Source organism: Nannospalax galili, unplaced genomic scaffold (genome assembly GCF_000622305.1).
Source record: "Nannospalax galili isolate Female #2095 unplaced genomic scaffold, S.galili_v1.0 scaffold800, whole genome shotgun sequence".
NCBI classification, from domain to species: Eukaryota; Metazoa; Chordata; class Mammalia; order Rodentia; family Spalacidae; genus Nannospalax; species Nannospalax galili.
The window spans coordinates 1,047,379-1,073,174 of NW_008347125.1; the positions used below are offsets into that span (position 1 = coordinate 1,047,379).

At 38.5% G+C, this 25,796-nt stretch overlaps 1 protein-coding gene across 1 annotated transcript in view; it reads left to right on the forward strand.

Annotated features, from left to right (window-relative positions):
* The window catches only part of Mthfd2l (methylenetetrahydrofolate dehydrogenase (NADP+ dependent) 2 like), a 174,194-nt gene that overhangs the window by 35,661 nt on the left and 112,737 nt on the right, over positions 1–25,796 (forward strand). Inside the window, 2 exon segments of the mRNA XM_029568504.1 lie at positions 12,793–12,945; positions 14,103–14,210. Of these exon segments, the coding sequence (XP_029424364.1) occupies positions 12,793–12,945; positions 14,103–14,210 (261 nt within the window).

Genomic DNA, 25,796 nt, shown 5'->3' on the forward strand with positions numbered 1-25,796 from the left:
ATGAAGTGATCGGAATGATGATGGTTACTTGACAACCCTTCACTGGACAATGGGCAGTGCCGATGATCTGCATGTCATGATCAGAATATGTTTTTCCTTCCTTAACTTGGAATTCCCACTGCATCACCGTCTGCGACCAAACAGAGCCAATTAGGAGAAACAGGATGCAAGCAGACAGAAGCCATTGCAGTCTGAAAGAAAACAGAAAGAAGAAAAAAACATTTCTCAGGGAGCTTCATCTTCCCTGGAACATTGATTAGTATCTATTTGCTTTACTAAATGTTCAGGCAACCAGCGGGCTGCGTCATGTTGCTGTGAATAAACGCAGACAGATCCTCTGCCCCATATTAATACTGGGTCTGAGCCATGCCATGAAATATCCAGAGGATCTTTCCATTTGACCATGGCATAATGCCGTTTTGTTTCCGGATGCCAAAAGTGATCTGCAGCTGATTTACCATGAGCGTCCAATTTCAAAAAATTCAAAATAAAAAGCACATGATTCAATAAATTCCTGGGGGATCCCCTACTGGGATACCACTCCCTCTTTTTATTTTATGTAATGTAGTTTTAATAAGCAAATGAGCCCTCTCAACTATACCTTGTCCCTGTGGATTATAAGGAATACCAGTGGTATGCCGTATTTGCAAAGTATCACAGAATCTCTGAAAAGCATGAGAGACATATCCAGGACCATTGTCCATCTTAACATTTGTAGGGATACCCAATATATGGGACCATTGTCCATTTTAACACCTTTAGGAATACCCAAAGTAGAAAAGCAATGAAGCAAATGGGCAATAACATGTTTAGTAGCTTCCCCTGTTTGCAAGGAAGCACATAGAAAACCACTAAAAGTATCTATGCAAACATGAAAATATTTAAGTTTGCCAAATTCATTATAATGAGAAACATCCATTTGCCAAAGCATATTAGGAACAAGTCCCCTAGGATTGACTCCTAAGTGGGGAACAGGAAGAGAAGCACAAGCCTGACATCCTTTAACAATTTGCCTAGCCTGTTCCCTAGTAAGATTATACATCAATCACAAAGAAGCTGCATTGAGATGATGCAATTCATGAGCTTGTTGAGCTTGTGTAACATTAGAAACAGTAGTGAGAGCAACAAGCCTGGTGGCCATATCAGCAATCTGATTGCCAACCGTTAACGGCCCTGGAAGAGTAGAATGTGCTCGAATATGTACTAAAAAGAATGGGGCTGTTCTCTGGTGAATAAAGTGCTGACACTGATGAAACAGCTCTGCAGCCTCGGAAATATGCCCAATTATAGGAACAGTTTCCAGAAGAGGTACAGAACGAGCTATGTATGCACTGTCAGTATATACATTAAGAGGCGTATCTGGAAACGCAGAAAAAAACTGATATAATGGCAGACAATTCCACAAGCTGTGCAGAGGTTTTATTAGTTTGAAATCACACAACTTGATCATTCCAAGTATAGGCCGCCATCTCATTAGAGGAACCATCCGTGAAAACCAACAAAGCAGTAGATAAAGGTTGATGGCTGGTAATGCACGGAAAAATGAAAGTATGCAAATTGCAAAATTGAATAAGCTTGTCAGGTGGATAATGATTATCTATAACTCCTGACAATGCAGCACAAGCTATTAGCCAAGTTTCTGAATTCTGAAGTAACCAGGTAACATGATTTTTAGTATAAGTCTGTACAATATGAAAAGGGTCCACACCAAAATATCTACGACTGTGGTCCTGACCATCAATTATTAAATCAGCCACGGCATCATAATATGGAAGCAACACCCTTTTAGGGAAAGCAGGTAAATGTATCCACATAAGAGGATGAGCAGGCTCTTGCCAAAGAAGACCTGTGGGCAACAGCTGAGTATTAAAAATCAGGAGCCATAAAGGTTTACAATAATCAACATTAGTAACAAATTGATTAGCAATTGCTTCCTCCTCAACTCTGCGTATTGCAACTCTAGCCTCCTCAGTAAGTTTTCTGGATGAAGTTAGCTTTGCATCCCCTTTAAGGATGTCAAAGAGAGGCTTCAAGTTGCCAGTAGTCAATTTTAAGTAAGGACGTAACCAATTAACATCACCCAATAGCTTTTGAAAATCATTCAAGGTTTGCAATTTATCAAGTCTAAGTATAGCCTTTTGATTAGTTATCTTTTGTCCATCGATCTGAAAACCTAAATAAGAATAAGGATCTTGCATTTGCACCTTCTCAGGAGCAATTTGCAAACTTGCATCCAATAAATCAGATTTCAATTGAGCAAAACATCGCAACACCTCTTCTCCTGACGCACCTGCTATCAGGATATCATCCATATAATGAATTATGTGCATGGAAGGCCAAAGATCTCTAGTATTCTGACGAGCTGTAGCTACAAATTTCTGACAAAGAGTAGGGCTATTAGCCATCCCTTGAGGCAAAACATTCCACTGATATCTTTTCATAGGCTCTCTAAAATTAATAGAAGGAAGGCTAAAAGCAAAGTGTTTACGATCATCAGGATATAAGGGAATAGTGAAAAAACAATCCTTAAGATCTAGTATTATCTTAAAATACAACACCTTCCACTGATATCTTTTCATAGACTCTCTAAAATTAATGGAGGGAAGGCTAAAAGCAAAGTGTTTACGATCATCAGGATATAAGGGAATAGTGAAAAAACAATCCTTAAGATCTAGTATTATCTTAAAATATCCTTGCGGAGTAGCAACTGGCGAGGGCAAGCCTGGCTGTAGCGCCCCTATAAGGACCATAGTAGAATTGACTGCTCTTAAATCTTGCAGTAACCTCCATTTTCCTGACTTCTTTTTAATAACAAATATGGGCATATTCCACGGAGAACAGGTCTCTTCAATGCGCCCTGCCTCAAGTTGTTCCTGCACCAAATGAGTGGCTGCTGCCAACTTTTCTGCTGTAAGCGGCCATTGATATACCCAAACTGGATCGTCCCCAAACCTCGCTTATCATTCTGACCTTGAATTGGTATTGGAAACAACTGTCCATCCTCTTTTTTTCCTAATCCCTTGCCAGGGGCATATCCTTGAGCAAGCATCTGCGCAGTAACAACATCATTGGGACTACACATCACAACTCCCATTTGTGAAAGCAAATCCCTTCCCCACAGGTTTACTGGTAAATAAGGAACCACAAAAGGTTTAATCAAGCCAGAATTATTCATAGAATCCTTCCAAGCGAGACATTTTGAACTCTGTCTTGGATTTTGACTCTGCCCTATACCTTTTAAATTAGTCAGAGTCTCCACCGTGGGCCAGGCTGCAGGCCAGGCCTCAGCAGAAATAATAGTAACATCAGCTCCAGTATCAATAAGACCATCAAATCTTTTCCCATCAAGCCATAAAGTTAATGTAGGCTTTCTATGTGTAATAGCCTGAATCCAATAAGCATCAAAAGAACCAAGATTCTTATCACCTCTACTCCTACTTTGAACAGAGTGACCATTTTTAACCAGAGGTACCAAAATTATTTGAGCAAAGCGTTCCCCCTGTGGAATAGTGACTATAGTGTCAACAGTTCGAGCTATAACTCTAATTTCTCCAGTATAATCTGCATCAATTATTTCAGACGCAACAGAGAGGCCTTTTAGGGCGGCACTACCTCACCCTAATATCAGCCCACAAGTATCTTTGGGTAGTGGTCCATAAATTCCAGTCCCCATGGTCTGAACTCCCATCTCTGGAGTTAATACTGTGTGGGAGGTGGAACTGAGGTCCAGTCCTGCGCTTCCTGGGGTTGCTCTACAGAGGTTAGAAATGGATTGTTGCTGTTGGCGGGAATGAGATTGACTGCCCCAAATGCTTGTTTCGGGGCCTGGGGCTGGCCCCTCCACAAGTTTCCCTGAAGAGGAAGTAGAGGTCTCCCTTCGTTATCAGTCTTAGATCTGCAATCTCGGAGCCAATGTCTCCCTCTCTTACACCTGGGACATAATCTAGGACTCTTTCCATCATCAGTCTTCTGTTGAGCATTATCTGCCTTACAATCCCAAGAAAAATGCCCATTCTTGTCACACTTAAAACATTTCTTAGCTTTATGCGTCTCAGCCAAAAACTCCTTTACTGTTTGTCCATTGAAAGCTGCTGCCATAGCAAGCCCTTGCTGATAAGATGGCCCTATATCTGAACACAGGTGAATATAGCCAGTCAAATCCATCTTTTTCCTATAAGGTCTAATGGCTGCCTGGCAGGCAGGATTAGCATTTTCATATGCCAACTGTTTCACATACTCTAGCCCTGCATCAGCACTTCCAAATATCCTTCCTGCTGTGGTCATCAACCGATGAACAAACTCTGCAAATGGCTCATCGGACCCTTGCTTAACAGAAGTAAGAGAAGTTCCCAGGTCTCCTTTAACTGGAAGCTTCCTCCATGCTTTCAGAGCAGCAGCTCGAATTTGCACAAAAAGACCTGCATCATACTGCATCTGTTTGTCATTAGTCTCATACTCACCTCCGCCTGTCAACATATCAAAACCCCATGCATTTCCAGATTGTTGATTCCTTCTAGCTGTCTCCTTACAATTGTCATAATACTCTGATTTCCATAACAAATAATCACCTCCATTAAGGACTGCCTTCACCAATTGATTCCAATCATTAGGAGTTAGCCATTTTTCAGATTCACCTTCTATAATAGCCACAGTAAATGGAGCTGTAGCTCCATACTGCGACACAGCAAGCTTCAACTCTTTAATCAGTGGAAACTGAAATCCTTCATGATGTCGCCATGCCTGTCTTTGGTCATCCACTGTTTCTGTTACAGGAAAAGCCTCCATAGGGGAGGAAAACCTATCATCAAAACTTTCCTTATACGAATGAAGACCAGGCCCCCCAGGAACAGGGCGAGCTCTGTTTCCATTCACTCTTCCTTTACCCATAACAGCCTCACTACCATTATCTAAGCTAAGCTTTTGTAACTTAAGCATCAGCGCCTGACGCATCTCTTCTTGCTTAATGCGCTTGAGAATCAATGACTGATGTGCCTCCTCCAACTTAATGTCCTCCTGCAACTGCTCCATCTGTCCTCTCAATCCTGGTCTAGGATCTATCACCGCCATGACAGTTGGAGCAGGCGGTATACTATAGGAAGGAGGAGGAGGAGGCCACAAAAGCTGCCTCTCGTGGCCATTTTGAGATCCATCCTCAACTTTACTAACCACCCCCTCTTTCACATCCTCTGCGCCATCCGTGTCCAAGACTGGACCTGCGGCTTCTGACAAAAGAGCCTCTGGCAAAAGAGGATAGATACGAACATGCTCCTGTTTAAGCTCCTGAACATCATTCCCTCGATCTCCCTTTCCTTTGACTGACTCTGAGGACCCCTTTTTCAAAGACTCCTTTCTTGAACTTTTAGCAGAACTCTCATCCTCACTATCCAGAGAAATTAAGTCAGGAGGCTCCGGAGGCTCCTCCTTGGGAGTCCCTCTCAATTCTGACTTAGAACTAGTTTTAAAAATTTCCTCAGCTCCAGCAATTGCTGTAATTACAGGCTCATGTACATCTCTACTATCTATTAACTCCTTAATCAAATTCCAATAAGAAAAAGCAGTAACTGGGACCTTTCCTGGTCCAAACACCTTATAAAATTCTTGTAATGCATCTCCCACTCTTCTCCATCTGTTTACATCAATAACCCCCTCTTGGGGAAACCATGGGCAGATGTCTTTCACAAAATCAAAGAAATGAAATAAATCCTCAATTGTAACCTTTACTCCTCTTGCCTGTAAAGCTTCTTTTAACTATATTACATATTTCTGATGCTGACTCAATTCTTGCCCCATGATTGAACGACCAAGTTACCTGTTGGCTCGGTCACAGCAGGCTACCGTGACGTCTCCGAACTTTTGTTTGATAGGGTGCGCACCCCTTCTTCCTTTGTCGTCGGACCCTCACGTTGTCCCCCAGTATCCAGCCCCACGTTGGGCACCATGTTGTGGTTAGCCACTCCGCAATGCGACTCAGTTCCGACCTGCAGAACTTCCACCTGGGTACCTGGATTGGGGGGTGGGGCCGTAGATGGGACAAGCGACAAGAGAAATGGAGACAAGACAGGAGTCTGATCAAGTCTCCTTTATTGAAGCTCAAGCATAAGTTTTCATAGAGAATGAGAACAAAGGAACACAGACTGTAAACCATTACATCAGTCAGAGCATGAGGGCTCTGACACACATTAAGGGAGGAATCTCATTATAGAAGAATAGAACCGTATGCTGAAAAGGAGAGCAAGGCTGTGGGCCAAGGCTATCTAGCAAGGCTATCTGGCCCTGGCTTCAAGCCAAGGTTTTGGGCCAAGGTTATGAGCCCCGGCTGCCAGCCAAGGCCGTGGGCCCCGGCCGCCTGCCAGAGTTTCCAGGCTAAGGCTGCGGGCAGAATGGAAAGCTGCCAGCTCAGGCCTGTCAGCAGTTTTGACAGGAAAACCGAGACTCAATTGAACCTCAGGCTCCCAGGCTCCCAACAAACCCTCAAGCCCCTGAAGTCATTTTCTGTTTGAGAACTATTTTCTCCCTGTGATAGAGACAAACAAAATCCCCTCAAACTCCTACATCACCTGATATTTCCCATATTTTCTTGGCAGGTAAGTGAAGGCCATCTAATTTGAACTCTTGATGATGTGGCATTGGAGTTAGTTTTGAAATAGTTAAGTTCCTATGCCCACCACCCCACTCCTATCTTTGTTGTGATCTTGGAAGCTGGATATTACAGACGGCCGCAACCTGCAAGAAGTAAATTAATGAGCTTCTTATTGGACGTTTCAATAGTAAGTGATAAGTGCTCTGCTGTAAGCAACTGAGATCTCAGACTTATTTCAACGGTAAATTACAGATCCCAGAATCTCTACAAACCTCAAGCCCATGAAATATGAAATTAAACAGAAAAATACCGTAATCAAATTGTTTGAAATCACTGCTAGAAACAAACTTAAAATCAGAAGCAGATTTGGTATCTGTAAGAGAACAACAACAACAAAAATATGCGACAGATTTCTTGCCAGAATGTACAAGCAAGAAAACAATGGAGCATCTTTAGCTTCAAAGTATTGAAAGAAAAAAAGTCTTCCAACCAACATTTTTTACCTAATGAAAACACCTTTCAAAAATAAGAGAAAAAATTTGTCAGATCTATTGAAAAGGAAGATTCCAGAGAGAGAGAGAGAGAGAGAGAGAGAGAGAGAGAGAGAGAGAGAGAAACTCATTTATCAACAGTAGACTCATACAAGAAATATTAGAAATTCTTTAGGCAGAAGGAAATAATCTTACGTGGAGCTGTGGACTTAATACAAGTCCTGGAATTGTCAACTGTATGGGTTTGATGTTTCTTATTCAAACTATTTAGAAGATAATGTTTAACCAAAAATAAGAACAATGCAGCACATAGTTGTAACATGTATAAACGTGTGTGACAACAGTGGCGTAAAGGGTGGGAGGGAAGAAATGATGGAATATTGTTGTGTTCTTATACCACATGTGAAGTGACATCACTTAAGGGAACACTGGAATAATCTGGGCATGTACACTGTGAAAGCAGTCACTAAAATAAGACAAGAAAAAATTACCTCATAAGTCAACAAAGGAGATAAAATGAAATCATTGCAAATATTCAGTTAATTTGATGGAAAATGGAAGGTGAAGAAAAGATATCGAAGCACATAACAAGGTGATGTATTTAACCATTTAAAAGATCATGTTAATATACATGGCAGGATGACAGATCTAAATACGTAAAATACGATGTAAATAACTCAATAAACAGGGGGTTTTCAAATTGGATAAAAATAAAGATGCAACTGTATGTTCCTTGCAAGAAACACACTTCAGGTGTAATACAGAGTTTTAAAAGCAAAGGGTGAAAATATACAGCATGGAAAAAAACCATGAACACTTGGGTCCATATCCAGCAAAGCATATTTTACAACATCGAATATTTCTAGATATAAGGACATGATTTCACAATAATAGTGTCAGAGGAGAATGGTAAAGTACTTTGAGACCTTTTCAAAAGGTGCAAATGTACACTTTCACATTTGAATGAGAGAGAGAGAAAAACTGTATAGAACTGCTTGAAATAATAATGACTGACACTTTCTAAAATTAATGATAGACATAAAAACTTGGAAAATACTAAGCAAGATGAAGCAAAAAGTGGTCAAATAATTTGAGCAGCTACTGTACCAAGGGAGAAAACATGATAAATAAGAACATAAATATGTGTTCAGCATCCTTGGTCGGTAGGAAAATTCTAATGGAAAATAAAGTAATATACAGCTAAATGGTAGAATAAAATTTAAAAGGACAAGTAATCATACTGTGTGTTGTTGAAGATGTGGAGGGACAGTAAACTTATCTTTTGCTAGTGAGTTGGCACACAATTTTATTTGAAGAATGTGTAAATAATGAATAAACTGTACTACATTCACACAATGGATTGCTACTCAGCAATAGGAGGAAGGACATATTGATAAATGCTATATAGCAAGGATGCCTTTCAAGATAACTATGATGAGTAAATATATCTAAAGAGATAAGAGAACATACTTTATGGTTTCACTCAAATAAGAAAAATAAGATCTGTGATATATTAGTCTGTTGGGAGAGCAAAAGAAAACTCCATAGAGTTAAACAGTTCATTTTCCCACAATATGGAGGCTGGCATTCTGAAACAAGGGGGCAGTAGGGTTGGATTCTGTTGAGGGTTCTTCTCCCACTTTGCAGATAGAGCCTTCCTGATTTATCCTCACAGGAAGGCCATCATCTGATTGAGGCAGCTAGTTTTTCACACATAAATTCCTTAGGAACAAAAACAAATGTAATACAGTTATACAGAAAGGAAACCAAAGGAAAAATAGGAATGAGGGTGGAATTTCTATCAGTTTAGAACAGGAATGAAAATGGGTTAATAGGTGGATTATTTGTGAGGGTAAATAGAGGTCATTGTAAGGCCATAGCTTTTGTTTTAGGTGACAGATTTGGATAGAGCTAATTTACTAAGAAAAAATTAAAAATTTACTAAATTTCTGGTATTTTGGGTCAATATCAATATTATGCCATGTGGGGACTGGCTCAGTAAAGTTCTTACCATGCAAATGTGGAGACCTGAATTTGGATCCTAACACCATGTAAAAAGCTGGCCGTGGTGGTGAATGTCTGTAAATCCCAGTGTGGTGGAGGCAGAGACAGGAGGCTCCCTGGGGCTTTCTATAGTACCTTTTTACATAAGCAAGAAAAATAGCAACTAGCTTCGTGCATAATGTGTTACCACTAGATGGCAGCATTGAGAAAACAATTTTTTTAAAGGAAGGTTTTGATTTATACTCTTAATAGAATAAACCACTGAGATATGCATGCTAAGGGTGTGAATGTTCTCTTATTAGCATAAAGCTTTGCCTGGAATTTTTCTGCTCTTCAAGGCCCGAAAGGAAGAAATATCTCATCTTAAATCAGTACTGAGGGATGTAGATGCAAAGAGGTGAGCAAAGTAGAATTTCAATGAAATCACCTTTGATTCTTTATATTTTTAAAAGAGCGACATTAGAGGATCGAGAGGGATCAGCCTTTGCCCAGCAGTAGCCCAGTATTCGCTTTGCTCTCAGTGTCCACTACTTTTGCCTTTTCTTCATCTGTAAAGCAGGGACGGTGGGAGCGTTCATTCTAAGCACTCTTACTGAGTGCCCTCTACTTTCTAGGTACTGTTTCTGTGCTAGGAACACGTCAGTTGGCGGGGGGGAGAGATGTTTTCTGCCCCTGTCCGGCAAGAGGACATATGAAAAATAAGCACAGTAACTGTGCAAATATCATCTTAAAGTTGCACGTTAAGGGAAAAAGTTTACTATGGCAAGAGGGATCCAGGACGTTTGCGAAAGTTTGCTTTTTTTTTTTTTTTTTTGCAACTCTCAACGTTTTATTATGAATATTTTCAGCATAAAGAAAAAATAAAGGAGCAGTAGAATGAGCACCCGAGTGCCATCAACCAGAGTCTGCAGTTGCTGGCATTTCTCTCTGTTTCCTTTGTCACATGCTTCTTGGGTTTCTAATACACCAATCCATCTAATTTGAAAACCATTTAAAGACACAACACATGTTTCCCCAAAACTTCAGTACTTACTTATATCATTTGCTGTATTCAATGTTTTAATTTATATAAAATTTACATATACATCCTAGGTGTATTTTACATTTTAAAAATGCAAACTCTTAGAACAATTTTTGTCAGTTAAGAGTTTTCTCATGCCTCCTTCCAGCCCATCCCCACTCCTGTCTCTCATCCTCACTCTAAGATAACCAGTGATCTTTTTTATAACACAGGCGTATTGTCTATTTGAATGCTTTTTTGCCTCATTTAAGTATTTGACTCAGTTTAAAAAATTATGTTACTATTTAATGACTGAGCTTTGGGGGTTCTCTATATACCTGAGTACAGATCCTTAAACGTATGTTTAGAAAATATTTTCCTCCAGTCTTTTGTATAATTATCCATTTTCCTACCGATGTCTCTTGATGAGAATGATTTCAATTTTTTCACTCTAATTTATTCATTTTTCTTTTATGCTTTAGTCATCTTACATTATTTCTAAGAACCCTTTGCTCGTACCCACATCACAAAGATATTATGCTGTTTCACTCAATAATTACATATAGTTTTGGTTTTTAAGTTTTTGATAGATTCCATTATTTTTTTATAAGGGTCATGGCTAATTCTCCTAATATGGCTGTCTCGCTGCCCACGTCCTGTTCTTGTTTTTTTGTTTTCCCATGTTCTGAAATGGTGATGCAGTTACAATCTGAGTTGAACTATAAGTACAAGAGAGAGTGTAGGAGTGTAGCTCAGTGGTAGACCATGGACTTAGCATGCTTCAAGCCCTGACTTCAGTCTTCAGGACCCAAACAGAAGGCCAAGAACAGCAATAACAACAACAGCCACAGCAATCAATCAATCAATCAATCAATCATTTAATCAGAGACAAATGAAACCAAACCCCAGAAAGTGTAGAAAATGACTGGTTTTTAATCACCAGTTTCTAATTCTATCTTCAAATTTTCAGATAAATATTTTCACTTCAAGTATGTCAGCTGGTGTTTGAGATGCACATTTACTTCAGTGTCAGTATTATTTGCAGTGAACTGGGAACTATGGCAAATAGATGGTGAAGTTTAGAGTAGTTCAGACTTCCTGAGAGGATGGCACTTAAAATATACAAAGGAAACTCAATCTTGTTCTTTTAATGATCGATTTACCCCAGATATTTATTTGTAGGTTTTGAATTTAGACATGAACTAGTTTAACCCTAGCTAAAAATGAAGACTTCAAATTTTTGTTTCATTTCCAAAGGTTCTCATTTCATTGTTTAAAATGTCCATGTCCTGAATCTTGAGTGCATGCTAAGTGAAAGTGGTAGGTGCCTAAAACCTGGTTCATTGTTATTGTCACTGTAACCATCACTGAAGTTTTTAAAAAGAAATAGCAATTTTTGTCCTCAAGTAGTAATTAAACACTATATTTAGCCAGGCATGGTGGCTCACGCCTTTAATCCCAGCACTCAGGAGGCAGAGGCAGGTGAATCTCTGTCAGATTGAGGTCAGCTTGGTCTACATAGTGAGTTCCAGGCCAGCTGGAGCTTCAGGGAGACCCTATCTCCATCCCCCAACCCCCTGCAAAGAAAAAAGCCCAAACCGTATTGTATTTTAAAACGCTGCTAAAATCTACAGCAATCCTCTAGCTTCAGAGGGAACAGCTGAGGTGTAGATACACTGCTAGAATAATTATAATGAGTGAACCCTGAAAACAGGAAACTATTCATTGGAGTAACATTCTGAAGATCTGGTTTCTGTTTGAAAATATTCCAAGTGACTAGGTGTATGTTTAAAAGACTTCTGTGGTGTAATAATGCCATATTAGACCTAATTAAAGAGGTAGTAGTCACTTTTAGAGTACAAAAGATGTAAGAGACAGGACATAGCTCTTTAAAAACAGTTTGAACTAAGGTTTTTATACTGTTTGAAGAAACATGTCCATATGACATTCATTTTGTAAAGGACAATAGAACTTTTACATAGCAGCTATGCTTTTATTTCAATGTATTAGGTAGGCAGATTAATTTTGGGTTAATGGTAACCTAAGGTCTACACAGAATAGTAAGAGCTCATTTTATATTTGAATACTTGTTTTTGAAAATGAAATGATTTAATTTGGCTAATTCATAGCTCAGCTTTTTTCAATTCTTTGTAGCAAACTGTAGTGATATGTTGGATTTCAGTGTGCTAGTGTTTTAGGGAAAGTGTGTGTGTGTATGTGTGTGTGTGTGTGTGTGTGTATACTATTTTTGCTTTTTCATTATATAGTTTAAGAGGAAACAAGGAACTAATGGTGTTATAGGTATGTTTTAAAACTAATAAATCCCTTTTAATCTGCAGTGCTCAAGTTTTTAACCAAAGCCTATTAATGGAAATACACTGTATTGGAGAAAAGTGGATTCAAACACTCTAAGTCCAAGAACTTGCTGAAGCAGACTTAATATTTATTTGCTGCTAGATTTCCTTGAAATTATTTTATTTCACACATTTTACCATCCCAGCCACTTGTGAATCTTCAATAGCATATACTTTAGCTACAGCTAACTAGAGCTATCAGCAAGAGTGTTTTGATTTACTATTTTAAAGGCAAGAAAAAAAGGTTTCTATACTTCTTGGAGCTGAATCACAAGTGATCTGACTGTAGATCCCCATTTTTCATTTTCTAGGCTTCCACGTAAACATACATTTTAAATGAGACTAATTTTATTTACTTTTCAGATCATGTGGGTGAGAGAACACTATGCAATGGAATTGCCCCGGAAAAAGATGTTGATGGATTTCATATTATCACTATTGGAAGACTGTGCCTCGATTAGCATTCTTTGATACCTGCTACTGCCAGTGCTGTCTGGGAAATAATAAAAAGAACAGGTTGGTAACTTGTAGTCTGCTGGACATGGATGTAACGTGTGGAACCAAGCATTAAGGCATTGCTTTGATAGAACTACTTCAGTCTAAAAGTCAAAAAAAATGATGAGCATAAAGCTTCCATCTGTAAAAATGTGAAAATTTGTGGACATCAGAGAACAATCTGCAATGAAAGAAAATGAAGGGAAATGTACCAGGTTATAGATAACTACAGCTGTGTCTTACAGACAATGGGCCCTCCTAATACTGGCTGTGCCTTCCTACATTTGAATTATGACTTTCATTCTTCAGTCCTCAAAGTGTAGTATGTTTGTTCTTACTAAAATAATGTGTCAGTTATAGAGAAACCATCTCTGTTGACCTAGGTTTTCACAAAAGCATTTAGCCTTGAGCTATGCTAAATGATGGCCTGTTCTCACATGCTGTTAAGTGTGTGGAGATTTTATCCTTGCATTCATGGACCCCAATTGTCTTCCACATTGATAACTTTCCTGTCTCTACCACTATAATTTCTCTTTCTGGAACATCTCCCTTATAATTTTCTGATTTCTAACTAATAGAAAAAAATTTCTAGGAGATTCTAGAATCATACTCTTGCAATGTTTGTACTTGAATAAACCTCAGTTCTAACTTCTTCATTTTATCTGTGAAGAAACTATGCCCCCAAATGGTAGAGCTAGGTCTGCTAGCCTTGTCTTTCACATGCTGGTAAGTCTATAAGTGTCGTGCTTCTCTCCTATGAAGTAAAGTTCAGGAACTTTGTGAAAAGTGTTTTTTCTATTGACTTTATCCCAGTGTTGCTCAGGGTTGGGTTGCTGTTTATGTTGATATTGTGCCTGGCTTCTTGTATAATTGTCAGTTTATATGTTTTAAGAATCTTCACCTCTGCATCTTCATGTGAATCTCAACATTTAAAACTACTTCTGTGGCAACTGAGAATTTTGTGGTTTTTAAATGAGGGCATAATGAGAGAGGAAGTGACAAATCTAAGAGGTGTAAAAAGAAATAATTTATAAATAATCCAGTGCAGACATGCTAGAGACAAACCATAAAATCCAAATTTAATTACAAGTTTTAAAGAATGTTTCAGTTGACTGTTGAAATGTTTAATTTATTTCTTGTTGTTGGTTCTGCATTTAAATCAAACTGTACTTTTTAAGGAATTGAAACATTTGGAAAAAATGTGGTTGTGGCTGGAAGATCCAAGAACGTGGGCATGCCGGTTGCCATGCTTCTGCATACTGACGGAGAGCACAAGAGCCCTAGGGGTAAGTTGGACCCTGCAGGTGGATGGTCTTCAGTTTCCTCCTTTCTACATTACATAAACGCACTTGATGATGTGACTCTGCTTACTTGTCCTTTATACAACTGAGAGTTCCTGTTGTTCCTCATCTCGTGGTGTGAAGGCCTTGAGAGTGAATGAAAGAATTCCGAAAGCATGTGGCCCCATTTGTTCTACTTTTTACATTTTACTATAAATACTTCCTTTAAACCATTAGCAATATTGACATTAAGAAGTGAAAAGCCACTTCATACATAAGAGTCACTGCTTTAGAAGGCTGTCAAACCTCTAAAAGCTGAGTGTTACACACTAAATTGGTCTTAGTATTTTACAAGTCAGCTAGGTAGTTTGCTTTATAAACAAGGAATCTGGGCTTGGGAGCTTAGATGGTTATCTAAGTTAGACAACTAAGTATTGAGCTCTAAGACGGTTCACTAAGAACGCCTAGTGAGATGTAATGGTGCTTGAGAACTTGGGGCTACATTTTCCAAGTGCCTGTTAACTCACCACCATCCTAGCACCTTGGTGTTTTCAGCAATCTAATAGCTGGGCAATGAGACCTCAGTGGGGACTGGTGATAGGGTGAGAAGGAAATTCAGCCAAGGACAGTGGGCCGTTGTTCACAGTTGCCTGAGCCAGTGCTGTGGGCAGAGTACAAAAGGTCACTCAGCACATCACTATCTGCTATATTCTGCATCTTATTCTAATGTGAGTAAAAGACTAAGTTCATGTTTTTAAATTCATATTTTAATAGAAGCCGTTTAGTCTATGCACTTGTGATTTTCACTGGGTCCTTTACTGATTATCATTCCTATTTATGATTTTTCACTCAATCTTCAATACAGTAAGTGCTTCATTGATTTCTTTAATTAAAAAGAGAGAAAGTGAATTTCTGCTTCAATATTAAATCAGAGCTAAATACCTATGTGCATGTAATACACACAGTACCGTATATAGGTATATATGGATTTTTTCTTATTATTAGCTATGTTGAATTCCAGTTTCTTGATATCAGTTTTTGGTAAGTTGTTTTAGGGTCTTGATTGGCATAATGCATTTGAAGATATTTTTAAAATACAAAGTACAGTGGTGGTACATACCTTTGATCCCAGCACTTGGGAGGAAAAGACAGGTGGATCTCTGTGAGATCAAGGCCTACCTGGTCTATAGGCCAGCGGGGACTACAGGGAGACCCTGTCTCAAAATACCAAAACAAACAAACAAACCCCACAAAGTCATATTGAAAAATATAAGACCAATAATAACCCAAAGTTAACTTGCCTAAAATATCCTCAGAAACCAATAAATGAATATGGATCACAGTAAATCAGGGCTTGATAATGACTCCAGGTGATTTTTAAAAGGCTTCGAAAGAGTTCTTCGAAGGACCAAATGACAGTTTCCATGACATCTCTCTCTTGAAGCTCCATTCCCAGTTTCATTGCTCCCTCTTCTCGCTCTCTTACTGTTTGTCCATCTCCCAGTGTAACAGAAAGTACTGGCTTATATTTGCCTTTCTATAATAGTGTTATGTTGAGCCAGGTAAAACCAGCAGAGAATTTTGAATGGGTATGCTATTTTTCTTGAAAAAACGCTGCCTATGCAGGGAAGCCCAGAGGTAAATGAAGTGACATAAAGATGATTGTGCAAAGCTATTTCCTAGGAACCTTACCACTCCTGGGCTATTTGAGGACCACAGTGACCATCACCAGGTTATAGGGTATTCTGACTTCTCTGTAGCAACCTACTCAGCTTTGCTTTTTCTAAAAATGAAAACTCGATACCATTTTTTTAGCATAATGTCTTTGTTTTTAACTTTCCCATTAGGAAGGAAGCCCAGGAAAAACTCTAATAGCTTCAAAACAGTTTGCTTTCCTTCGAGATAACCAGGATCCCAAATGACCATGACCAAGGCATTATAGCTATTAATTAACACCAGCAGAGCTCTGAATCTGGTTTTCTTTTACATTCATTTAGAGTATGTGCCTCCTGCATACTGTAACTCTTATGCAGCACATCTCATTTAGGTAGAACCCACGGAATGGTTGAGATGTGTTACTTGCTCTTGTTAAAAGGCTGTAGCATCATTGACAGTTAGAAGGTTAGGTCCACTCTCCTCCTAAACTGTTCATCAGCATCTTCTGGATGAATCTCTGTTTTCTCTAAACACTGACTGAACGGCATTTACAATCAGGCTAATCTGCTACTATATTTCTGGTTTTCTTTTTCTTCGAGATGCCCTAATTAAATAGAAAGCCACATGAGTTTTGGTTAATTGATTGTTTTTCCATTCTGAGAATTGACTCCAGTTTTGAAAACACACATTTTTTGCCAGTGTGAGAACATTATCTCCCGCCTCCGGGAGGTAGTAACCCAGCAGTAAATGGTCTGAAGCAGTGTGATGTGATGTGATGTGAACGATATGTATGGTTAAGCTCTTCTAGTGGCATGTTGGGCTAAGCTCCCTTAGGTTTGAAAGAGCCAAATAGAAATGCTAAGGAATGCAGGAGTCCTGCAAAGTGATCGCACCACAAGGAGTGAGATCCTTGGTCCTGTTGGCCCTGAGTAGAATGGAGGTTTGTAGCCTCTATGGAGGAAGCATGACCCAGCTGGGACAGAAGAGATGGCAAACACTCTGTCTCTTACTTTTACCCCACTGCCTCAAGGTCAAAAGTACTCATAACAAGACATATGGATGTCATCTTCTGTGATACTCTGTACTGACTATTGTTCACTAACTTATCATTTTGAGTTTGGATAGCTGATGTACTAGAAAATAACCAAAGCTTATTCTAGTCTTCTTTTCTCAATTGAATAATGGTAACAATGCTTAATTTTCAATGTCTTCTAAATACAGCCAGCTAGTATTCAGAATGCACTGTAATTGGAAGGTAAATGTTCTTATTGAACATTGTGGACTGTTACACTGTGGAAAATGATATTGAAATTCATTTAAAATAAAAAGCAGGGCTGGTGAGATGGCTCAGCAGGTAAAGGTGCTTGCTGATGACCCATGTTCAATTCCTGGCATCTTTTGCGGTGGAAGGAGAGAACTGACTTCTGAAAGTTGTCCTCTGACTTCCATAAACATGAAAACATTGTCTGTCCTCCCACATAAAATAAATGTGAAAAATTAAAGTTTCCCCAACAAAACAAAATTCAAATCCTTCTCTTTTCCTTTCTCTTTTTGTCATGACATCAGAATACTAGATATCCATTTAATTACCAGCACAGCATCCTATCTCTAATGTCTGTGTACCTAACTGTTCCAGTTGTCACTAAAATGCTCATTGTAGTGTGCTTCAGCCTACCTTGTCAGCCATTTTACTGGTCACTGTCTCCCCACTTACATAGAAACTTTATAGCGTGACATGCTGTTCCCTAAGCTCTACCTCTCACGCTTGTGGAGGTTCTATATCCCATTCCTTTGCATGGTATCCGTTTCCTACAACTGATATCCTTTCCTCCTATGTCCCATCATTGCTTTACATAGTCTGCCATCGTAGTACTGTAGTGTACTGATTACAGACCTAGCAGATATGAATGTCTTCATTTTGAGGGGAGCTGGTTTGTTTCAGGGTCTCATAAAACCTAGATAGCCTGGAGCTCTGTATGTAATTCAGGATGGTTTCAAACTTGGAACAATTGTTCTGGCTCAGCCTCCCAAGTGCTAGGATTATAGGCGTCTGCTACCACACTCTGCCAAATATGAACATCCTCATAACATTAAAAAATATGTATATTTTATTTTATTATTTTTATTTTATGTTTATGAGTATAATGCCTGCATGTAAGTAGGTGCACCCGTGTCGGGCAGTGTCCACAGAGGTCAGAGGTGGGTGTCGGAGCCCTGGAACTGGAATTACAAATGGTTGTTAGCCACCATGTAGGTGCTGGGAATCAAACTCAGGTCCCCTGCAAGAGCAGCTAGTGCTCTTAGCCTCTGAGTCTTCTTTCCAGCCCGCATCATGACATTTTTAAAGATATTTGTATCTGTAAAATTTAGCATAAGGATTCACAAGTAATAATAGATCAAGTCAGTCAACTATAAAGGTCTGCGTGATTTCCTATGTGCTAACCACTGTGCCAACATTGTACAAAATAAGTTTACAGATAGGATTTTAAAATATGGTTTTGTCATTTATGGAAAGGACATTTTTGTATGGAAGAAAGAAAGGAAACAGAAGTAGCTAACTATCATACATATTTTTTCATATTTAAAATTATGGGCATTTATATAAAAGAATAAATTAAAACTCTACCACTCCCTAGTCAAACTGTGTGTTCAGCAGAAGGTACTTTATCAATATCTGGAAGCAAAGAGGGGACCTCAGATGCTCAGCAGAGAAGTTGGTACTGATGGCATTCATTGAAAGATTCCTGCTTCTTCAACAAAACATTGAAGCTCTCTCTCTTTGTCTAAGTTATGTTCTTATAGAGGGACTGGTTTCTTTGTTGCTAAACATAGAAACAACAGTGAATAAACCAGACATGGCTCTGTTCTCCTGAGGTTACAGCACAATAGAAAAGATAGTCATTAAACCAAGGGGTAAATAATTCACTGCTTGTAGTTATGCAAAGGCTTCAAAGGAAAAGAAGCACTTTGTGGAAAAAGCTTAGTTGTAGGAAAGAATGAATGATTTATAGATATAATTACATATGATTTCTATATCTTTAGGAGATTTATTCATATCCCTATTATAATGAAAAAAATTTTAATTATGTGTGTATAGTATATGTGTGTATGGTTTTGGGGTGTGTGCATGTGTGTGTGTGTGTGTGTGTGTGCGTGTGTGTGTGTGTGTGTAGACCAGACGTCAGCATCAGGTGTCTTCTATTGCTCTCCATATTGTTTTCCCTTTTTTATTAAAATTTCGTGAATCTCATACAATATATTTTGATTGAATTTAGATCCCCTCCCCTTCCCTATGTGCATAGCTCCTCCACCAACCCCACCCAATTTCATGGACTCTGTTTATCTATCTATCTATCTATCTATCTATCTATCTATCTATCTATCCATCTATCTATCTATCATCTATCTATCATATATAGAGACAGAGACAGAGAGAGACAGAGAGAGATAGGGAGAGACAGAGAGACAAAGAGACAGTCAAATATGTGTCCTCAAATGCCCTTTGGTGTGGGTTCATTCACTGGAGACTGCTTAGCCTACCAAGTCTCAACCTTAAAAGAGACTGACTGTCCCTCTCCCAGCAGCCAAGGATTGCCAATACTTCCTCAGCTATGGTTGGGGTTCCTTACCCACTTCCCCATGTCTATGATAAGATTTTGTCTGGCTTGAGCTTAAGTGGGACTTTTCATGCTTTTACTATTGCTGTGAGTAACTGCCAAACTGTCTGGAAAACTCTTTCCTTGCGATCATCCACCTCCTCTTGTTATTAAATTTTTTTCTCCCCTCTTGTTCCACAACAATTCCTGAGCCATGGAAGGCAGGCATTTGATATAGGTATCCAATTAGGGGATAATCCTTCTGCAGTTTCCTGTTCTCTACGTGTTGATCAGTTGTTGGTTTCTGTGGTAATCACTGTCTACTGCATTAGGAAACTGGGTGAGAACTGAGAGATGCATTGATCTATGGATATGACAATAAATCATTAGAGTCAGTTTATTTGTGTACCTGTTTAGCAGAATAATAGTATTAGGCTGTCCCCTATGGCCTGGGTCCTGTCTAGCCACAGGTTATCAATGTTAGGTTTGGACTCCATCTTATGAAATGGACATTAAATCCAATTAGAAAGTGATGATTACTCCCATAATATTTGTGCTACTATTGCATCAGAGGTCATAACTTGCCAAATCAGTTGTTGAAGCATGCAGGTTTCACAGCTGGATAAGGTTGATGGTTAATTTTCTCTTCCAGTAACATGCATAGCACCTTCCAGCACCATAAAAGCTAGTCTGGGGATACAGGGAGAACCTTTGTAAAGGAAAATCATCTGCTAAGAGGTACTATTAATAATGTTTCTCTAGTACCTGTATATTTGTAAATGAGATACTTCAGGCTCATACTTTACCTATTTGACTATTTACAAATTATTTTTCAAGAAGAAAGGAAGAGGTGGAAATCCTCTGCTCCTGCCAGTTCTGTGAGTGTGCTACATAAAATATCTTAACTCCCTCTTCCACAGTGGTCTCTGAGCCATGGGTGGGAGAGGTTTGATATAGGAGCCCTATTCAGAGACACTCACTCTACAGTCTCTTATTCTTTGAAAGTTCACCAGTTGTGGCCTTTTGTGTGCATCACATTGTGTTATATAAGGAGGCCTTACTGCTGAGAGTTCAGTGCTGGGATGCACTAGTTTTCTCTCTACCTCCACATCCACTATGTTTCATGAGTCTGAAAACTATTGGAGACTGGTCACTACTGGGTGAGAAGTAGATCATACGAATGATCTCTAGGTAGGCTGACTAGACTCCGGTGGATGAATTTGCACTGAAGAACACCTGGGTACAAATGCTTGACTAGATAGGGCTCAACATGTATAGCGGAATACATGAGGCCCGGGGCAGGGGGGGGTGTCATAGGTGGAGGAGTGGGTCTAACTGATTAAGAACTGTTGTATGAAATGTACAAAAGCTCGCTAAAAATACCTCAAGTCATTTGTGAAAAAAATAAAAGCTAGTCAGTAGAGATGAAGCTTTGAAGTCAGTACCAGCTTGATTTCTCCTTTTTTGTTCTACAGCTCATGTTTGTAGTGTCTTCAGCAATAGTGTCTTACCATCACCTTCTAATCAACACCTTATTTAATTGAGATAGTGTCTTTCACTGAACCTGGAACTCACTGATTGACTAGACTGCCTGGCCAGTGAGCTACAGGGATCCTCCTGTCTCAGCCTTACACAACCCCCAGTACTAGGGTTACAGACATATGCTGTCATGCCCCGCTTTTACATGGGTGCTAGGGATCCAAACTCAGATCCTCATGCTTGCATGGCAGGCATTTTCCTGACAGAGCTGCCTTCCCAGCCCTGTTATACTATAGCTATTTACCTATTAAGACTATATTTAAACTAAAACATTCCATCCTCACAGGCACATGGCAATATATAAAACACAATGTAAATAGAAATGTTAAAGAAAAGAGAGAAAGAATAGTTGGAATTAAAATTATTAAAGGGACAACTTCTACTAATCATAAAGATGTCATTAAATCTTTTTAAAATTTTGTTTATTATTTTTATTTTATGTGTACAAGTGTTTTGTGTGCATGTATGTAAGTGCACCCATGTTGTACAAGACCCATTGAGGTCAGAAGAGGGCATAGGATCCCTTGGAACTGGAGTTACAGATGGTCGTTAGTTGCCGTGTGAGTGCTGCAGTTTGAACCTGGGTCTTCTGCAAGAGTAGCCAGTGCTCTTAACCACTGAGCCATCTTTCCAGCCTCAAGCCATAATTAAATCTTAGTGGATATATTCCAACTGTCAACTACATTGCTCTTTATATATTGGAGCTGAATATATTTGTTGAATTTACTTACTCTGGATAATCCTTATGGCTAGGACACTAATTTCATCTTGAAAGCTTGTTATCAGGAAAAATAAATGACTAGTTACACAAATAAGTTTCTTTATGATTGAAAATAAACACATGGTCTAGAGAAACAAGATGATTTTCTAATACTAAGAGTGAAAATAATTTCTTTTGAGGGTTCCTTAAAAAAACTGTGTAAGGGATTGAGTAAGATTTATAGTATGCATTGTAAGTTAACAAAATGGCCTTATTTATAGGCTATTTCTCTTAAGTGTAGAATGAAGCAGAATGACAAACATTGCTCTTAATTTTCATTAGACAGTTCTGCCCACTCCATTTCTGGATCAATCCTTTTCAACTTCTAACCAGTCTTCTCAACCCTAGCTGATCTCAAGCATCATCAGGGGCCCTTAAAAATATTGTTTCCCAAATAAAGCACTCAACAAAATTAGATGAGAATCTAGGAGCCTGCAGTAACCATCAACTTTTTTTCAGAAAGTGTGGAAGAATATAGCATAGTCAGGCTTCAGAATGACTCTCAAAACATTGGAACTATTCCTGTACTTAACTTCTTTCTCCAGGTCCATGCCCTATGTGATCCTTTACATTCCCATAATGACCTGTACTCTTGACTTATGTAACCGTTGTCCTCTCAACCACTTCACATGCATGGCCCAGAAAGCATTTCAGTCTTAATTTATAAACCTTCACTCCTGATTTTGCCCCCATTGTCTTCCCCATGTGCTATAGCATGGACCCCAAGTGTCCTCCAAAAGTCCATGTGATGGTTTGCTCCCCAACAGGACACAGTTGGAAGATTATAGAGCTTTTCGCATGTGGTACTTATTGGGAAGCCTTGAGGCCATTGAGTACATACTTTCAAAGAGGACTGTGGGACCTTGGTCCCTTTTTTTTTAATCCTTTTGCTTTCTAGCCATACGGTGAATGAATGATCTTGTTCTACCGCAACTCCTGCTACGATGTTCTATCACATAGCCAAGCAATGGGTCAAGTGATCATAGACCCAAGCTTCCAAAACGATAAGCCAAAATAACCCTTTTCTTTTTATATTTCATCTCAAATATTTGTTATAGTCATGGAAAACTAATGTACCATCTTAGTAAGTGGCACCATCAGTTGAACAGATACTCAGTCCATCCTTGACTTCTCTCTTATACAAAGTATTCCTGATCCATGAGCAAGCTGTGTAAAATATACCTGTGATACCACTGCCTCAACTAATAAAATCCTAGTAAGATAGCTGTCTTTTCTCACTTGGAATATTATAATGTTTATAAGCTAGTCTCCGAGCATTCACCACAAACTCATCTTCTACACGCAATGTCAAGTAATGTGTGTAGCTACAGAAAGGAATAATACCAAGGTGTTCTCCAGCAAGGGTCAGAGGTCTGAAGACATTTGCTTTTAACTCCTTTTGTTCAGCTATCTTTTGCTAGCATCAGCACTACCAGATAGTATGCTTAAAGTCTTGCAATGGTTTAGTTATCAAAAGAGTCATAAATTATAATTAATCGAGGTAAAATATGATTTTTGCTATCTGCCATGAACATTTCCAGACAACTTCACTTTGAAGTATCAAATTAACTTGATATTGCTGAAGAGGGAGTGTATTAGTCAGGGTTCCCTAAAGGAACAGGACTGATAAAATGTGTGTATATATACATACATACATATATATGTATATATTATATAGCAACATGCACACATGAGAGAGAGAGAGAGAGAGAGAGAGAGAGAGTCCAAGTAGTACAACAATGACTGTGCCACACTGGAGAGGCTGAGAATCCAGTAGTTGCTCAGTCCATAAGGCTGTCTCAGCAGTCCCAATCTGGTGCTGAAGGCCTGGAAGATTCCTGGAGGTCTGCTGGTCTTCAGTCTACATTGGAATCCAAAGAAGTTGGTTCTAATATCTGTGAAGGAATGCCACAATAACAAGATCAATAAACTGACCAGTGAGAGAGAAGGCAAGCAGGCCAAAAGCAAAAGCTCCCTTCTGCCATGGCCTTACATATGGGCTGCCATCAAAAAGTTCCACCCGTATTTGGGGTGGGTCTTCAGGCTTCAAATAGTCTGATCAAGAAAGTGTCTCATATTTCCAGTAACTCCAGATCCACTCAAGTTGACAACCAAGATTAGCCATCACTGCATCATGGGAAGAGGCTTTACTTTTTTTGAAAAATTCAGAGATTTTGTTTGTTTTGTCTGACACTTTCCTGATTGCTAATCTTACATGTGCACACAGCTCACAGGAGTGTTGGGTATCTCTCAATTCCTTGCTGAAATCATTAGTACTGATAGAATAGGAATTTTGGGTTTTGATTTGGGGGTAGATAGGGATTTGGGAGGTTTTCTTTTGGAACTAGAGAACACTTGATTGGTAGCTTAGGTACAAAGGACGCTTCTGATTAGAAAACTGGACTAAGAAGTGAGCAGATGCCTCAAATTTCTGTTGCTTTGAGGTGAGGTGAACAAGTACTTATATTGTAGTAGTAGATAAGAGAAAAACAAAAACAGAGCTTGGGTTTTTACTGTAAGTACCTGGGAATAAGGTGGTACCTACCATTCCCTAAAATGAGACAGACTATCATCTTGATGACTAGTTTCTTTGCATTACTTCTCCTTTTCAAAAATTTCCTTGCTACTTTCTTTCATTTTCTCATAACAATTTTAGTATCAGTTATTTACTTTTGGTATTAATGAAAAGAATTTTGTAACCAAAATAATATCATTTAAAAGCATTGTAAGAGCCAGAAGTGGTGGATGACCACAGGCAGAGTTTTTCAGTTACTCATAGGAACTCATAGCAACGGTGACAGCATGCACAAGTCCCATGCAAGCTGAAACCAGAAAAATCTCAGCACAGACATGAGGAAGTGAGTAAGAAGCTCCTAACTCCTAACTCTACCTAAGGAAATTGTGTCAACAGATGGTTGCTGGGAGGGGCAGAGACAGTCTCTTTCAAGCTTGGGCCTCTTGGTAGGTTAACCAGGTTCCAGTGGGTGGACCCACATTGAAGGACATTTGGGGACACAATTTGGATTCTATAGGCCAAATAACATCAAATTATATTGTATGAAAATCACAAAAATTCAATAAAGAAAAAAATGTTGAAATATAAAAATAAAAGAATTGTTTAGTCACATTAAAAGAAAATGTATTATCTACTTTCAGAATTTGATGTGATATACTCAGAGATATATATTTATCTGATTATAGCTTATTTACATTTTCTATATTCTTGATTTGTCATAATTGAAAAGGGTGAATTGAATTCAGCAGACACAATGCATTTCTATTTGTGTCATCTGTAATTCCTGCTTTATGAATTGCATTTCTTTTGTTATTTATATATTTATCAGTTTTATATTTTCATTTGAATTACTTTTCCCTTCCTTTCTCTTCCCTTTTCTTTTTTCCATAATTTTTGAAACAGGGTTTTGATATGTAGCCCAGGCTAGCCTTAAACTCTTTATGTAGCCTAAGATGGCCTCAATCTGAAAATCATCCTGCCTCTGCCTCTGGAGTGCTGGAATTACAGCTCCGTACTGTCATACCTGCCTTCCCCCTTTGCTTCTCAATGCATACCTCTTCGACCTGCTTAATGTTGATTTTTTCCTTGCATAATCCTATTTGTGTATCATTTTCCTGTTACATATTTGCCTATATTTTGTTTTCAATATTTTTGAATTTTTAATAACTTTAAGATATGTCACATATACACACATACCTATATAGAAAAAGAACATAATTAGCATATATAATTAGTACATATATAATAGCATATAATTAACATAAAATTAAATTTTGCTTTATGAGTCAGTTTGAAAATGTTGCTTTAAATAGGTGACACAAAAACATATTCAATTTTATAATAAAAATATTTCTCAAAACTATCAAATTAGCTTCTATTCTGTTTGTTGTTTTATTTTTCCCTTTTTATCCTTTGTGTATGTTTCTTTAAATATTTAAGATTTTTTTATGTCAATAAGTATAACATAATTTTAATTCTATATTGCGGTATCTATTAATACTATGAAAGAATTGATAAATGATAAA